This window comes from Psittacula echo, assembly GCF_963264785.1.
Source record: "Psittacula echo genome assembly, chromosome: 5".
NCBI lineage: Eukaryota > Metazoa > Chordata > Aves > Psittaciformes > Psittacidae > Psittacula > Psittacula echo.
The window spans coordinates 657,181-673,314 of NC_137739.1; the positions used below are offsets into that span (position 1 = coordinate 657,181).

A 16,134-nucleotide genomic window follows, 5' to 3' on the forward strand; every position below is an offset into this window, starting at 1 on the left:
CTTGTTTTTTCCCCATGGAGCAGTTCCCATTCCCAGTTTTGTCCCTCACCTTTCCTTGTGTTAGGATCAGGTCCTCAGCATCTTGTGTTCATTGCTGTCCTCATCACAGGGGAGGAAGGGGAGGGCCAGGAGACCTGTAGCAAGTCTTGTCTGAAGCCTGTGACCATCTTCCCTTCTAGCCAAGGCCTCTCTCTCCGTGGCCTCTGGAAGTTCACTCTGTCTTACCTGGACTCGAAGCAATTCAGTCTTTGGTTTTATATTGAAAGCCTTAGGTATTTGTGTCCACTGCAGGTTTATTTAAATGGAACATGTACCATGTCTGATGGTACCTTTAAATAATCTGTTGCCTATCTCGGGGGAGGGAGATGACAAATATTTAGTCTTAGACTTGCACTGGTGCATTTCCCTAGGTGTAACCTTGCCTGGTTTTCCTGCTGGTTTATGTTGTAAGGTCAGCCTTATGGATTAAAGTTTGATAATTAAGTATTGCTCTGTTTGCTTTGCCAACACTTCTGCCTAAGAGCTCATTTCAGTCTCCCCTCTGGCAGGTTAAAGCCATTCCCCTTGTCCTGTCCCTACAGGCCCTTGTCCAAAGCCCCTCTCCAGGTTTCCTGGAGCCCCTTTAGGCACTGGAGCTGCTCTAAGGTCTCCCCTTAAGGAGCCTTCTCTGAACCAGCCCAGCTCTCTCAGCCTGGCTCCATGGCAGAGGAAGAGCCCTTCAGCTCCAGCGGTCGGGGCAGGGCTCTGATCTCAGCCCCGCTTTCCCCTCGGCTGAAGCTGGATGTCACGGGACGGGGTCCAGGCAGAGCCCCGCACACGCGGGCGGGGAGGCTGGAGCCGGTGCGGGGGGGACTGGGGCAGGGCAGGAAGCCGCGTCCTGGTCCCGCCCCGGCCCCGCTGACTCACGACGCGGCGATAAGCGCGGCCCGGCCCGGCCCTGCGCTCCGATGCCCCGGGATGTCCGGTACGTGCGGGCCATGGGCGGCCCCACCGCGCCGCTGCCCCGCGGGCTCTCGCCGCTGCTGCCTCCGCTGCTGCTGCTGCTGCTCCCGGCGCAGGTACCGCGAAGGGCGGGTGCGCGGTACTGGGACCTGGGGGGGACCGCGGCGAGCGCGTCCGTGTTCCCCGCGGTGACAGCGCGGGCAGCGGCGCCGTCGGGAGCGGGTCCCCGCGCAGCGGGAACAGCCTCGTGTACGTGAGGCCCCCGGGAATGCGCCGGGAGTGCGCGGGGAGCGTGGGGTCCAGCACCCCGAGGGCGCAGGGTGCGGGTGAAGGGGCCGCGGGCTCTGCGGGGTCCCGTGGCCGCGTTAATGGTGTTGGCAGGAGTGTGCGGGACCCGCCGCCCGCAGCACCGCGCAGATGCTGCCCTCTGCCTGGAGAAGCGATTCCAGTGCCGGGTCTGGCTGCGCTGAGCGGAGCCGGGGACCAATCCCTGCCTGCTCCTGCCCCCAGAGCTGCTGCCGGGCGAGGGGTGTTGGCAGCGCTGCTGTGGAAAAGGGGCAGTGTTCCTGGTTGTGCCTCACTGTCCTTTTCCGTCACTGGGGAAGCGAAAGTGTCCCAAGCCCGCGGCTGAGCTCCAGCATCGCTGCAGGCTCCAGGGTGACGCGGTGGGAGCCTCGGGGACTCAGGGGTCCTGGGAACATCCCATGGGAACGGGGCAGCGGAGCTGGGAGCCGAGGGAAGGGTGGCAGCTCCCGGTGCTCCCAGTCCTGCCCATGGTGCTGTGCGGGAGCTGCTGGGCAGCCCGGACCTTGCTTGAGTGCCCTGACACTGAAAAGCTGCGGTTGCAGAAGGGACGGAAGGAACTGCAAAGCATCAGGGGAGGGAGAAGCAGAGCTGGTGAGCGCAGAGCGCTGGGCTCTGACCGCTGTGAGGTGGGCTCTGTTCTATTCCCTCATGCGGTGGCCACACCACGAGAGCTCCGTGTTTGCTGCCCTGGTCCCTTGTACCCTGCGTGGCCACACGGTGCTGGAGGAGCGGTGCTGGGAGCAGTTGACCTCCTCTGCCAGCCCCACCGCGTCCTCTGGGCAAAGCAAGGGCTGGGAAACTCACTCTGACCTCTCTTAAAAACGAGCAAGAAGAAGGGCAAAAGGAAGAATTGGTCTTGGCACAGAGGGGTTGGTGTGAGGAGCACTGGGAGGGAGCGGGTGCTGCTGGGGCGCAGGGTGGGCACAGACCATCAGCCAATGCCTGCTTGGTGGCCTGGCTGGGTCCAGAGCAGGTCAGAGGCAGCACAGGGGCTGTGCCAGGCACGAGGGTGCAGCAGGTTCCTCGCTCTGTTCCGCTTGGTGCCGCGCTGGCACCCGGGACGGCCTCGCCAGCCCTGCCTCTGCCCGGAGCCGTTCGGGTCCGGTGCTGTTTGCGGATCCCTGTTTGCCGATGGGGTGTGTGTGTGTGCGCTGCCGGCTGAGCTGGCCCTCGCTGTACGGCTGCTGTACGGGGAAGCAGCAGCTCCTCTTCCCAGCGTGTGTTTGCAGGGACCTCCTCACGTCCGGGTAGCCGACACCCGGGCTCCGAGGGCCCGGGGGGAGCGCTGGCTGCATTGCTGGCATGAAAAGTCACCCAACTCGTTTGTTTCTGGAAGGAGCCGGTAGCTGGGCTCTTTGTGTCACGTGTGGGAAGGCGCCAGGAGTCATGGCAGGGAACAGTCGTGCTGCGGCTCATTCCCACCGGCAGCAAAGCTGGATCCCGCAGAGAGGAGGGCAAAGGGCTGTGAGGTGCTGAGCAATGGGAGCTTGTCCCCAAGCCTGGCCCTGCTGGTCCCTAAGGACCATGTTCCTGCCCGCAGTGCCTCAAGGGCGGTGCTGTGACTGTCCCAGAGACGCTGCTCTTCGTATCCACTCTGGATGGAAACCTCCACGCAGTGAGTAAGAGCACAGGGGACATCAAGTGGACCCTCAAGGATGGTGAGTGATGGCTGGGGGGTGCTTGCTCATGGTCCAGCTCCTGGGGCTCGGCTCTAGCTGGGTTTGGGGGTGCAGCCCCAGACTGAGCCGTGCTGGAGCAGAGCATGAACCGGGGGGTGCCAGTTCCGGGTCTGCAATGCAAACAGGCAGCGCTCAGCAAACACCGCTGCGCTGTGCCCCGGCAGGGAGAGGCTGCTGACGTCTGCTTTCCCTCTCTTCCAGATCCCATTCTGCAGGTGCCGGTCTATATGGCAGAGTGAGTGTCAAACCGCGGGCCCTGGCACCGGCTGTGCCAGAGCCTGTTTTGGTGCACAACTGCCCTGAGGAGCCTGTAGTTCACAGCAGGGGAAGGGAACCCCAGGGAGATGAACCTCCCAGCCCATGCCATGGCATTGCCTTAACCTACCCTTTGTGTTAACCCTTTGTGCACATTGATGAGCAGTAGCCGCTCCCTGCTGCTGAGCTGCAGCCTTTTACAGACAGGAGCTCTCAGCACCACCACACATGAAAGTGTAGGAGGGAAACTGAGGAAAATCCACCTGGAAGAGCAGGGGCATGGTGGGATTGCAGGGAGCAGGGCATGGAGCCAGCAGGGCCGGTAGGCGCAGGGCAGCTGTATGGGGTTACGGAGCTGACCCACAGCGGGAGCTCATCTCCCAAATCCAGCTCTGGAGGTTCCAGGAAAGGCCAAGCCCCGCAGTGAGCACCCTGGAACAAAGCGCTGGGGGGCTTCTTTAGTGCAGCTCTGCTTCAGCCCTTGGTCTGTGCCCAGGGATGCTCACGTTTCACCCGCTCTGTCCTTTCCAGACCAGCGTTCCTCCCAGACCCCAATGACGGCAGCCTGTACATCCTGGGAGGGAAGAACAAGGAAGGCTTGATGGTGAGTGGGGCTGGGGGTGCCTGCATCCTCCCTGCCACCCTGGGGGCTGCAAACCAGGCAGAGCTTGACTGGGCAAGCACAGGGCTATTGGTTGCTCCAGCTTGTTCTTGTCACCAGGAAGGTATCAATTGGGATCCGTCCTTCTCCACTGTTCCATCTTGAGCCATGAGGGCAGGGGAGGAGGAGGAGGGGGTTTGCTGGGACCTCTCCTTCCCATGCTGCTCCTGACAGCAGGAATGCGGCTGCTTGGGCAGGCCCCGCATCCTCTCCTCTGTGTTCTTGCAGAAGCTCCCGTTCACCATCCCAGAGCTGGTGCAGTCCTCGCCGTGCCGCAGTTCGGATGGCGTGCTGTACACCGGTACGGAGGAGCAGGAGGAGGAGAGGGGACCCTGGGAGTGCATCCATGGAGGGGAGACCGGAGGAAGCCTGAGGGTGTTTGTCAGGGATAGGCACTGGGGCTGTGGAGGCTTGGAAATGTGTTCTCATCGCCAGGGAAGAAGCAGGACACGTGGGTCATCGTGGACCCCAAGTCAGGGGAGAAGCAGACCACGCTCTCAACAGAGGCCTGGGACGGTCAGTGCCCATCCAGTCCCCTGCTCTACATCGGCCGGACCCGTAAGCCAGCCCTGCTCCCTGTCTGCTTCCATCCCTCCGGAGCTGGGAGCGGGGTGCTGGAGGTGACCTCGTGCCCTGCTCGTGTCCCAGAGTACGTCATCACCATGTACGACACCAAGTCACGGGAGCTGCGCTGGAACGCCACCTTCTCCGAGTACTCAGCACCGCTCTGCGAGGAGCGGTACCACTACAGTGAGTGGCCATGGCCACGGCAGGGTTTGGGGGGTGAATTGGGACAGAGCTCCCTGGCAGCACCGCGGCATCGCCTCCTCCTCTGCCCTGCCCAGAGATGGCTCACTTCGCTTCCAGCGGGGACGGGCTGGTGGTGACGCTGGACAAGGAGAGCGGGGAGATGCTGTGGGCACAGAACTATGGCTCGCCCGTGGTCGGCATCTACGTGTGGCACCAGGACAGCCTGCGCCGCGTCCCCCACCTCAACCTGGCCATGGAGACCCTGCGCTACCTCACCTTCCACTCGCAGGACATCCACGTCCGCAAGTGGAGCCACCAGTCCTTGAAGGACTTCACCAGCACCAAGACCCAGCTGCTGTACGTGGTTCCTGCGTCGGTGGCATTCGCGCTGCCTGTGCTTGGATCCGTGATGGGTGGAAAGCTGAGGCTTGTCCCTGCCTTGCAGGCCAGCGCTGTACGTGGGGAAGCACGCAGCCAGCTTCTATGCCCTGACATCCCTGGTCCACAGCAGCGTGGCACTGGTGGTGAGTGCCCGCGCCGGTGCGCTTGCGTTGCGGTGACCTGGCTGCTTGGTGCTCCACGAGCTGTGGGTCCCAGCCGCAGGGCATCACGCTGGCCAGGATCGACGGCCCCACCACGGAGGAGGTGACCATGAGGGAGTCAGGGGAGTGCGAGATCACGCCCAGCACTGACGTCAAGTACCCGCAGGGCAGCATCACTGCACTCCGCAACCAGTGGCTCCTCATAGGTGAGGATCCGCATCGAGCTCGGACATGTCCCTGGGGTGCCCTGGGGAGGGGAGCTGAGCCGGCGGTTGTCTTTGTTCTCCTCCCACCACAGGGCACCATGAGCTGCCCCCCGTGGTCCACACCACGATGCTGCGGGCGTTCCCAGAGAACCTGCGGAAGACGACAGAAACCATCATCCCCAGGGCTCCGTCTGCCAGGACCCTGTTCGATGATGTGAGTGGCGAAGCTCCACAGGGTCCCACCTCTGCACTGGGGGGACCTCAGCCGGTGCTGGGTCACTGAAGGGCGGGGGTTTGGTGCTGGGTCCTCAGTGTGGGGTCACACAGAGAGGAGGTCCCAAACCCAAGTGCTCAGCATCCGTCCCCCTGGTGCCAGCCCAGCCCTGGTGTGTGTTGCAGTTCCTGGCCCCAAGCAGTGTGGAGGAGCCGGCGATCCGCAGCGAGGAGCAGCTCCCATCGGATCCTGCACCGACGGAGCAGATGGAGGTGTACCCTGATCCCAGTGCATGGGACCTGGTGATGGCTGCTGTGGGCACGGCTCTGCTGGGCGGGGGGGTCCTGCTCCTCCTACTCACGGTGAGTGGTGGCAGTGGAAGAGCTCACTGCTCCCGAGAGGATGGGAATCCCTTTCTGGTCATCCCCATGGCTGCAGCACGGTGCACCCAGCGCCCACAGCGAGCCCTGCTCTGGGTGCTGAGCACTGCCGTGGTCTGTGTTCCAGAGGCTGCAGAGGCAGCACGTGGAGCAGCAGCAGCAGCTGGAGAAGCAGATTCAGCTCCTGCAGCAGCAGCAGGAGATGCTGCTCCCCGGCCGGGCCTCCAGGGAGGCTGCTGCTGCGGAGCCGGGGCTGAGCCAGGGCAGCGCATCCCAGCACTCACGGGGCCCCTCGGCCCCCCAGAAGGACCTGGCTAACGGGGCAGCCAGCCCGGATCCCGCTGCCCCGGCGGCCGCTGAAGGTTTGTGCAGTGGGAATGGGCAGGGTGTGAGGGGCTCTGTCTGCAGATGTCACCTGAAGCAGGAGCAGAGATGCCCTGAGACGAGCGGGCTGCAGCCCCGCTGAGATGGGAGGAGATGCAGGATCTGCTGCTGGAGAAGCGTGGGCTACAGAAGCAATTGCAGGAGTAGAACCCAAGAAACAGCGAGCTGGTTAAAGAACTGGTGTCCTTCTTATAAGACCAATGCTCACAGGTTGAAGGATGGCTGTCTTCTCTTCCTCTGCAGATGCAGAACCAGACGTGGTTGTAGTTGGGAAAGTTTCCTTTAACCCCAAGAATGTGCTGGGCCATGGAGCTGGAGGAACCTTTGTCTTCAGGTGGGAGTCCCCAGGGTGCCCTCATTCTGCTCCTCTTCTCCCTGGGAACTTTTGCGGTTGGGTTGCCACCTTCCCCTTCTCGTGGTCCTCATTGCACGAGTGGGTACACAGGCAGGTCTGACCCTCGCACCACTGCCCCATGCTCTCCTTCCCTGGTGCTCCAGCCCTTGTTGAGGTTCCCCTGGCTCTGAGCCCCTTTCCCCAGCACTAAACACAGCAGAGAGCAAAGGGACATTATTGCCCTACAGCAAGGGGAACCCGGGCCCCCCGTGTGCAGCACAGTGCAGGGATTCCTGCCTGCCCATGGCTGTGACAAGCATTTGCAGTCACTCTAAGGTGACCCACGCTGAGGACCCCAAGGGTCCTGGCTGGGCTCTGCTCCTGCCCTGGAGCACCATGCACAGATACAGACCCACGCAGGGGACGGTTCGAGGGCCGGGACGTGGCTGTGAAGCGCCTCCTGCCCGAGTGTTTCCACCTCGTGGACCGCGAGGTCCGGCTGCTCCGGGAGTCCGATGAGCACCCGCACGTCGTGCGCTACTTCTGCACCGAGAGGGACAAGCAGTTCCACTACATCGCCATCGAGCTCTGCTCCGCCACGCTGCAGGAGGTGAGCCCACTGCCGTGGCACCGGGCTGCTGCTGAGGGCAGTTCGCTGCAGGTGGAATAGGTGCTGACTGGTGGACCTGGAAACAGCAAGGCTGCGGTGCAAATGACCTCCACATGGGCTTGTCTCCATCCGCCTCTGCCAGCCCAGCGAGCAGCATCTCCTGGCAAGCCTCGCTTCTTTGCCCCAGCTCATCTCTTTCTACCTCTGTGTGGTTCCAGTACGTGGAAAGCCCCAGCTTCGACCGCCGTGGCCTGGACCCGGTGTCTCTGCTGCACCAGACCATGTCGGGGCTGGCTCATCTCCACTCCCTCAGCATCGGTGAGCGTCGGCACGGAGCATCCCGGCTCGGTCCTGTCCTCACTCAGCGGTTTGGGTGGGTGACACCAAGTGCTCTCTCTTCCAGCCCATCGTGACCTGAAGCCCTGTAACATCCTCATCTCTGTCCCAAACCCCCACGGGCAGATCCGAGCTGTCATCTCCGACTTTGGCCTCTGCAAGAAGCTACAAGGGGGACGACAGAGCTTCAGCCTCCGCTCCGGCATCCCTGGCACCGAGGGCTGGATCGCACCCGAGGTGCTGCAAGAGGCTCCGAAGGAGAACCCGGTCAGTGAGACATGGATCCACCCTGGTGCTTCTTGAGCCAGCCCAGTGTGGAGCGCCGGTGCTCCGTGCCAGAACGCACCCAAGCCCTGTGTCCAGCACTGGGCATCTCATCTGAATGCAGTCCTTGGAAGTTTGGGATGGGGAGGTTGGAGAGGGCCATGGCTTGCTGTGGAGGTCACCCTTCTGCTTGTCTGCTTAGCAGAGAATCCTGTTCCTGCTGGAAGCCGGTTGCTGTACTGGTCCCATGCAGGGCATGTACTGGTGCTAGCAACATGTTCCACATACCCTCATGGTGGGTTTGGTTTGCACAGCAGGGTGAGACCCTGTGTGTCCATCTGGCCATGACATCCTGACTTCTGTCTATGCCTCTTCCCTGGTTAGGACCTGGTGTGATGCATTTTCCAGCAGCTCTATAGCCAGTGACCAAGTGTTCACATAAAAGAATGGGGAAGCAGGGAGGTGAAAGCTTTCCTTGCTTTTTGCCATGAGGTTCCCATCCCCTTCCCCATCGTGTGTTGCAGACTTGTGCTGTGGACATCTTCTCAGCCGGCTGCATCTTCTACTACGTGTTGTCAGGGGGACAGCACCCCTTTGGGGACAGCTTGCGGCGACAGGCCAACATCTTGTCAGGCTCTTACCAGCTGAGCTGCCTGGAGGAAGAAGCTCATGGTGAGACCCTTCCCAAGGGCACAGCCCCATGATAAAGCCCTGAGCTGAGGGGCGCAGCTCCGGGTCCTGCTTGGGGGGTGTTGGTTCTCCCTTGTGTTGTTTCACCTACCAGACAAGCTGGTTGCGAGAGACCTGATTGTGGCAATGATCAGCCCCGAGCCTCAGCACCGACCCTCGGCCCCCGTGGTCCTCGTGCATCCCTTCTTCTGGAGTCGGGAGAAGCAGCTGCAGTTCTTCCAGGTGAGCGGGCAGTGGATGTAGGTGTGCTCTGAATGAGACCTGGAGATAGATGTGTTCAGGTCAACGTGCTCGTTTGAGCTGCTTTGGGAAGCGCGAGGCGTCCCTGGCTTTGTGTCCCCCTTGGCACCGGCTGTGTTCCCGGGTGAGGGCAGGGCTGTGCCCACCCCATCCCTGCTCTTGGGTGCAGGATGTCAGCGACCGCATCGAGAAGGAGCCCGCCGAGGGGCCCATTGCCTCTGCGCTGGAGGCGGGCGGGCGGGCGGTGGTGAGGACCAACTGGAGGATGCACATCTCCCTGCCGCTGCAGACCGGTGAGCGCAGGGGCAGCGCTGCCCTGGCTGTGCCGCGGGCTCTGCTGCTCGCTGCCATTGCAGCTCCGGGGCAGCCCCTCGCCCGGCCACGTCCCCCCTCACTCAGCATCTCTCCTGCTCTCCCCAGACCTGAGGAAGTTCCGCACCTACAAGGGGGCCTCTGTGCGAGACCTGCTGCGGGCCATGAGGAACAAGGTACGTGCCCCCCCCCCCCGGCTCCCCGCTCCCCAGGTGCCCCCGGCGCCGCTCACTGACTCCCTCCTGCAGAAGCACCACTACCACGAGCTGCCGGCCGAGGTCCGCGCCGCGCTGGGCTCCGTCCCCGATGCCTTTGTGCACTACTTCACCTCCCGCTTCCCCCGGCTGCTGCTGCACACGCACGGGGCCATGAGGGTCTGCGCCCACGAGCGGCTCTTCCACTCCTACTACTGCCAGGGGCCAGGAGGCGATGGGAAGTGAGCAGGATGCACACCGGGACCACGCCAGGCTCTGTGGCCACTCGTCCCTAGAGCAGCCCCGAGGGCTCTCCGGTGTCCCTGTCCCCTCCATGGGATGATGGGGGTCTCAGGACCGGGTTGCCCAGTGTACAGGTGGGTTACAAGCAGCATGACCTAGAGGAGCTGAGAACAGGGCAGCACTGCTCCTGCCCGGGCTCTCCTGAGCCCAAGAGGGATCCTCCTGGCACCCACCTTTGCAAAGGCTTGCCTAAAAGCACCTACATGAGAGATCCAGTGGCTGCCGGTGGCCACGGGGCCTGGGGAAGGAAGAAGCAAATGCGTTGTGTTTGCCTGAGAGTGGCTGCAGAGCAGGGCACCAGCAGAGCAACACAGCCAGGCTGGGGCCAGGTCCCAGCAGGGTGTGCAGTGGGGATCAGGGAGCTGAACCCTGTGCCACGTGCCTGGGAAAGCGGCTCTCTGAGCGCGTCCAACCTGGCTGTGACTGGACTGATAACTTCTTTGTAGCATCAGACTGGTTGGGATTGGAAGGGACCTTAAAGCTCATCCAGCTCCAACCCCTGCCATAGGCAGGGACACCTTCCACTAGAGCCGCTTGCTCCAAGCCTCAGTCTTGGCACTGGAGATGATCCCTCAGTGCATCCGAGGCACAGCAGGTCAGCTCCTGGCACCACCCCAGGGCTGCTGAGGACAAGGCAGCACCAGCATGGAGGGGGCAAGGGGCCTCCAGCACAATCCCAATAATGAAGTTTTTAACCTCAGCTGGCCTGAGAAATGCTTTTGTCTCTTTTGGTCCCTGCAGCCTGTGACTGGGCCCGGCCCTGAGCTGAGTGGTGCAGCTCTGGGAGCAGCTGTCCCAGGACACCAAGGCAGGGATTACCCCAGGGATCCTCTTATCTCTGTACCCCACAGCCTCCCTGCTGCCCCAGGGCTGTTCTGGGTTTATAGCATCCCCATGGGCATGTATTTAATGCAGCAAGGTTTCCTCTCGGGAATGGCAATAATTGTGTACAGTGTGATTCCTCTGTGCCGGGGTGTGGGATTTTGTCATGCAGGTAACAAGGGGTTCGCACCTGGTTTCTTTTCAGGATGCTGTATGGTCTAGAGCCTTTTATATTAAATGTTATTAAAAAAACAACTAAAGAGCTTGTCCTGCTTAAAACCAAACTGGTTGGAGAGCACCAGGATGTGCTGGCAGAGACAAGAGCAGGAAGAAACCCAGAGCACTTCAACTGGGTTCCTACAAATGGAGCCAATGACACAGGAGGTGGGGGCCATTAGCCTGCAGTCCTGCTCACAGCACAGCCCTGATTCCTCAGCACTGTGAAAGTAACTTAACTACCGAGTTTATGAGAAGCATTTCCCAAAATGACTTTATGCCCTCCCCACATCTTCCATTTGCCCCATTTCCCTCTTGCTCTGTTCGAGGTGGAGCTGAGTAAGGAGCAGGTGCTGAGCATGAGCTCAGGCAGAGCACAGCTCTTACTTGGAGGGGAAGCCAGAAGCAAGGCGCTGGTCTCGCACACAGCAAGGCACAGGGAGCCAGGCCAGGCTGGACAGTACACCAAACAGTCTTTATTCAAGTTCTGCAATATACAAAAGTTGAGGTTTCACGTAGATTAATTTGTTTTAAAAGGCTGATTGCTCAGTCTCACCCTGGGCATGTTAAATAGCTTACCTGAATGTCTCAAAAGGGAACAAAGGCCACACAGACATGTACAAATAACGTACACGATAGTTCTGCTCTCCCCATGCTTTGCTCTCAAAAGGCCCAGGAGCCTCAAAGAAGGTGGCTTTTGAGCTTTGGGAAGTTAAAAAACAACCCCACTAGGTATGCAGGTAAAAAATGTTTTCTATTAGAAGTGGGGAGCAAGAAACCTTTGGGTACCAGAGTGAACAACGCTGTTCTCACAGCATCAGGCACTTCCTTGTGGCAACCAGACCATACCCAGGGGTGGGAGCCCAGCTGTGTGGAGGGAGTGTGAGCAGGGATGCTACCAGACCTCCCCATCCACAGCTGGGATGGTTTGGCACAGATGTGAAGTCCATCAAGAACAAGGTCTAAGCAGAGAGTTTTGCAGCAGCTGGGCCAGACTTGGAGGTGAGGAGCTTCTCCACCATGGTGTGAGCGTAGCTGAGCCGGCTGGCCAGCTCCTTGCAGCACCCATGCTCCTCGATGAGGCTCAGCTTGTACGTGTGGAAGTCCCGTTTCTCATCTATGTACGTGACAGCAGCCATAAGAGGGCACAAGATGACCTTGGTGTGGTCCTGTGGGAGAGAACACACGGTCACCCTGAGCCCTCTGCTCCTGAGGTCCACCTCAGCAGCAGCTGGGGCATCCCAGCATTCAGGAATTGCAGCAAAGAGGAACACACATCAATGTGGCCAACCAGACTGTGCACAGCCTCCCTCCTGCTGGACATAGCCCTTCACGAGCAAGGAGTGTCTGCATGGCATGCGCATACCCACAGTGGAAGCAAGGAGCTCACTGGGCAAAGCTTTGGCTCAGGCCATACCCTCCTCCTGGCCTCCCCATCATTGTGTGTAGCTGGAGCTACAGCCCCGGACCACATGGAGCAGCTGCCTCACCTTGAAGAAGTTGATCTGCACGGTGCCGTTGCTGAGGTGCAGGGTGATGGCTCTGCGGGTGCGGAACCACGTGCAGAGGTAGGGCAGCCGGGCCAGCTCATCCCCCTCCCGAGGGGTGATGTTGGCGCCCGCCTTCAGCAAGTGCTCGCTCATGTAGTTCCGGAAGTATTTCAATAGCTCTATCTGCGGGTGGGAGAGGCTGTGAGCGGGCTGAGGGGGAGCACAGGGGCTGCTGTCACAGACCCAGAGCCTCCGCACTGCTCAGAGCCTGAGGTGTCACTGCACAAGCTCGTGCAAATCCTGACACTCAAAGTTAACTCAGTCTGCGATACTCGAGACTCGCTTTGCTGACACTTTGGTACATACAAGTCACACAAGCACTTATTTCTGTGAAGCTGCTCATAAAGGAGCCTCAGACAGCAACCAGAAATGAACACTCAGAGCTGCTGGCGTCTGCCCATGGGGCTGTGTTTTACCAGCCAGGAGGAAGCCCGCAGAACACCAGCGACCCTGAGTTACAGCTTCTTCTCCCTGGCCCCCCACCAAAGCCCAGTGAGGCTGGCATCAGTCTCACCATCAGCCCCCCAAGCAAGGCTCCAGCCCCTCAGACTGACCTTCTTGTTGAGGGCAGAGGGGTAGGATCTCACAGTGAAGTAGGACTCGGTGCCTTTTTGCTCGATGTACTGCAAGCTGTCCCCATCGCTGTACATTATCAGATGAGTGGAGTCATTGAAGAGAACTCCAACGCTGTTGTCACACAGCTGGTAACCTAGTGCAAAAGGGAGCTGCCTGTTAGGCCTTCAAATACGTGGGACCACGGGTTGTGTGGAATACAAAGGCAGGTTGTACCATCCAGGGGTTCCCTGACAGCCACCCCCCCAAGTCCCCACCAGGTCTAAAGAGTCTCCTCTTTGGTAAGGTCTTCTGCATTTGTCATCCTCCCTTATGCACCCCCTGCTGCAGAAACAACTGCAGCTGTTGCAGTGGGTGGCTGTGCTCCCTCATCAGCCATCTTACCCAGCTGATAGCCATCTCCCACCTCAAGGTGGCCGGGGCTGATGCTCAGTGACCACTGCTCTGGATTCACTCACGATTTGGTAAAGTTTCTGACAGCAATCTCACATACACACTATTGACTAAAGAACCAGACCTGTGCAATGCCCAAATCCAAGCTTCCCCAGCTTCTTCAGAGACTAAAAAAGGCTGAAATATTGCCCCCATGTCATTTACCTAAACCATATTTATCCGAGTAGTCCACCCATTTGCTAACCCAGAAGATGGGAATGCAGGCTGGGTCCTCAGCTTCTTCTGCAAAGAGGAAAGGAGTTTGTTAGCTGACATTTCACAGCACCCTGTGCATCCCAGCGAGCAGGCAATGCCTAAAGGAAGGCAAGCAGCAACTCACCTTGCCTCACCACCAGTCTTTCAGAGGGCTTGGCCAGGTTGACTGCAGACAACTGCTGCAATATGTCAGCTAAATGGGTGTCAACAGCATCCCCCGCCTCCCGCAGCGCAGCGACATCTTCCTTCTCAGGCAACCTCTCCAGTGCTGGGCCGTCTTGTCCTGGGCCAGGAAAGAGAAGACGTTGGATGAGTGACCAGGTTCCTATAAGCACCAGATGCACATTCTAGCCCAGCTATAGAGAACATGATACATAGCATATAGCTAAAGCTAGTGCTGGCACCTCCTCCCTGCTTTGGTGCTGGGCAGAGCGAGGAGACCTCTCTTGCTCACAAACTGCTCCAGGTTTTCTTAACAACTGGGAGAAGAGGTGAGGGATCACCACATCCCCATGGATGATTTTGGACACTGCTGCAGCCCAGCCCCACCTCCAAAGGCTCACACTTACCTTTGTTGATCTCAGTCAGCGGCTTTCGCCCGCCCAGCTCAAGCCCACTGGGAGCAATGGAAAACCTAGGAGCAATGGTGAGGCAGCTGGTGGGCAGGCGGCTGGGGATGTATCCCGACGTGAAGAACTCGTCATTCAGCAACTCGTCGATTGTTGGGCGCGTGGCAGGGTCGGACCTCAGCATCTTCTGGATGAGGTTAGCAGCTATGGGGTTGATGTGCTGAGAGGAGACAGAGACAAGGGTCAGGGGACAACGTGCACGAGTGGATGTGCAACCTGGGGGAAGTTCTGCTTGGAGCAGAGCTCCTGCACTGCTCCCAACAGTGTGTAAAGCCTGGAGTTAACTGATGTTAGCAAAAGAACTCACAGCAGTGCGGTCAGCTGGGGACCTGGCCCAGGACTCATGGACTTGAACACATCCATTAAACCCCCCCACAGCAACTACCCAGCTCAGACTTTTGCTGGATTGAGGGGCAGGGAGCTGCTGGCTCACTCCACCATGACCTGAAACATCCCCTTCACAGCACTCCGGGAGTTCACCATTATGTGAGAGCCCGTTAAGTGCTAGAAATAGGATGGGCAGCAGAAGGCTGACCAAGAACTACTGCAAGGTGAGATCCACTCACAAGGGCCATACCTTGGGAATAGTATATTGGTTCTTCTTGATTCGGATGTAGGTTTCTTTCAGAGAAGGCGTTTCAAATGGCGGTTTCCCCACCAGCAGAGTGTACCTGTGTGTTTACAGACAAAAGGGGGTCAGTTCTGCAACAGACACTCTGGGACTTGTGTGCAGTGACCTTATCCTAAGCACACCCTGGGACTTCCCTAGCAGGGGGAACACACTCAGCACTGGACATGCAGAGGTGCAGACTGGGCCTGGTTGCTGCCCAAAGGGAAGCTGGGACCTGGCACCCTCCGGAGAAAGGTCTGGAATAGGAAGCACAGGCCTTTGGTAAATAACTTGAGACAGCCATGCTGTGCGGACACAGCAGCACCAGTGCCTGTGCAGCACAGGGTGTGCTGCTGGCATCAGGCACTCTGGACACAATGAGGAGCTTTTGCTCACACCAAAACCTGGAGGAGCCAAAGGAGCAGGACCACAGGGACCAACTGCCCGCCCCATGGCTGTACAAGAGGAACTTTGACTTACGTGATGCAGCCAATGGACCAGATGTCCACCTCAAAGCTGTGCCCCTTCTGGCCCAGCACCTCTGGGGCAATGTAGTTGGGGGTCCCACACAGGGTCATCTTGCGCTCGCCATCATACTCTACCTTGGTGGCCAGGCCAAAGTCACCTGGAGGAGACAGGGTGTGACTGGAGATGCCCTGGAAGGCTGGTCCCTGGGCTGGGGCCCTATGGGGGCAGCCATGGGGGGGCATCACACCATGGACACCTACCAATCTTCACCTCCATGTCATCGCTGAGGAAGAGGTTGGCCAGCTTGAGGTCGCGGTGAATGATGCGCTGGTTGTGCAGGTACTGGCAGCCCAGGATGATGTGGCGCAGGTAGTACCGCACCTCGGGCTCGCTCAGTGCCTTCCGCCGCTTGTGCAGCTCCAGCAGCGACTGTGGGGGGACAGAGCGGTCAGTACCGGGGGGACAATCAGTACCGTGGACACCGACCCACAGCCCCCCACCCAGCGGGTCCCGCCGCCCCCCGGCCCCTCACCCTGCGTCGGCAAAGCTCCAGCACCACGTAGACGAAGTCATCGTCCTCGAAGAAGCCCTGGAAGCCCACAACGTGCCGGTGCGCCAGGCTGCGGTGGATGGCGATCTCCATGGACATCTTCTCCTTCTGCTGCCGCTTGAGCAGCAGCGACTTGGGCACCACCTTCCCCGCGAACACCTCCTGGCTCTCGGTCTCCGCCAGCTCATAGCACCGCGCGAAGCCGCCTCTGCCCAGGAACCTCCCGCGCACGAAGCTGCGCCGGGTCCGCGGGTCCACCAGCACCTTCGGGACCTCGCTCCTGGCCGCGGCCGCCGCCGCCGAGCCGCCGTTCCGGGCTGGCTCTACCTTGGCCGCCGAGCCGCCGTTTCGGGCTGGCTCTGCCTTGGCCACCGGCCGCGCCGGCTCTGCCCGGACCAAGGGCCGCACCGCCTTGCCGCCCGCCGCACTCATACCGTGCCGTGCCGTGAGCGCAGAGCACCGGGAG

At 60.1% G+C, this 16,134-nt stretch overlaps 2 protein-coding genes across 2 annotated transcripts; one reads left to right on the forward strand and one right to left on the reverse strand.

Moving 5' to 3' along the window:
* Positions 1-937: 937 nt before the first annotated feature.
* On the forward strand, positions 938-10,599 carry ERN2 (endoplasmic reticulum to nucleus signaling 2). The gene is made up of 22 exons (XM_080619478.1): positions 938-1,058; positions 2,789-2,906; positions 3,129-3,162; positions 3,714-3,786; positions 4,072-4,144; positions 4,279-4,401; positions 4,492-4,593; positions 4,689-4,950; positions 5,039-5,117; positions 5,191-5,341; positions 5,434-5,555; positions 5,741-5,917; positions 6,063-6,297; positions 6,563-6,653; positions 7,074-7,263; positions 7,482-7,581; positions 7,667-7,866; positions 8,388-8,535; positions 8,648-8,775; positions 8,963-9,086; positions 9,214-9,281; positions 9,354-10,599. Exons 1-22 carry the CDS (start codon positions 948-950, stop codon positions 9,543-9,545), a joined length of 2,901 nt encoding a protein of 966 aa, XP_080475604.1. The 5' UTR covers positions 938-947; the 3' UTR covers positions 9,546-10,599.
* Positions 10,600-11,131: 532 nt separating this feature from the next.
* On the reverse strand, positions 11,132-16,134 carry PLK1 (polo like kinase 1). Its single transcript, XM_080618488.1, has 10 exons — positions 15,651-16,134; positions 15,379-15,547; positions 15,131-15,275; positions 14,618-14,711; positions 13,981-14,200; positions 13,536-13,694; positions 13,361-13,438; positions 12,745-12,899; positions 12,131-12,313; positions 11,132-11,809 (listed from the first exon to the last, which is right to left on the reverse strand). The coding sequence occupies exons 1-10, from the start codon at positions 16,098-16,100 to the stop codon at positions 11,603-11,605; spliced, it is 1,860 nt and encodes a 619-aa protein (XP_080474614.1). The 5' UTR covers positions 16,101-16,134; the 3' UTR covers positions 11,132-11,602.

What these genes read in the sequence shown, in the direction of transcription:
- ERN2 (XM_080619478.1), top strand. Translation starts at nt 948, where the DNA reads ATGCCCCGGGATGTCCGGTACGTGCGGGCCATGGGCGGCCCCACCGCG. An exon ending in CGAGGAGCGGTACCACTACA is followed by an intron (nt 4,594 to 4,688) that starts GTGAGTGGCCAT and finishes TGCCCTGCCCAG; the next exon opens with AGATGGCTCACTTCGCTTCC. An exon ending in AGCACCAAGACCCAGCTGCT is followed by an intron (nt 4,951 to 5,038) that starts GTACGTGGTTCC and finishes CCTGCCTTGCAG; the next exon opens with GCCAGCGCTGTACGTGGGGA.
- PLK1 (XM_080618488.1), bottom strand. Translation starts at nt 16,100, where the DNA reads ATGAGTGCGGCGGGCGGCAAGGCGGTGCGGCCCTTGGTCCGGGCAGAG. An exon ending in TGACATGGAGGTGAAGATTG is followed by an intron (nt 15,276 to 15,378) that starts GTAGGTGTCCAT and finishes TGTCTCCTCCAG; the next exon opens with GTGACTTTGGCCTGGCCACC. An exon ending in TGCAGATCAACTTCTTCAAG is followed by an intron (nt 11,810 to 12,130) that starts GTGAGGCAGCTG and finishes TCTCTCCCACAG; the next exon opens with GACCACACCAAGGTCATCTT.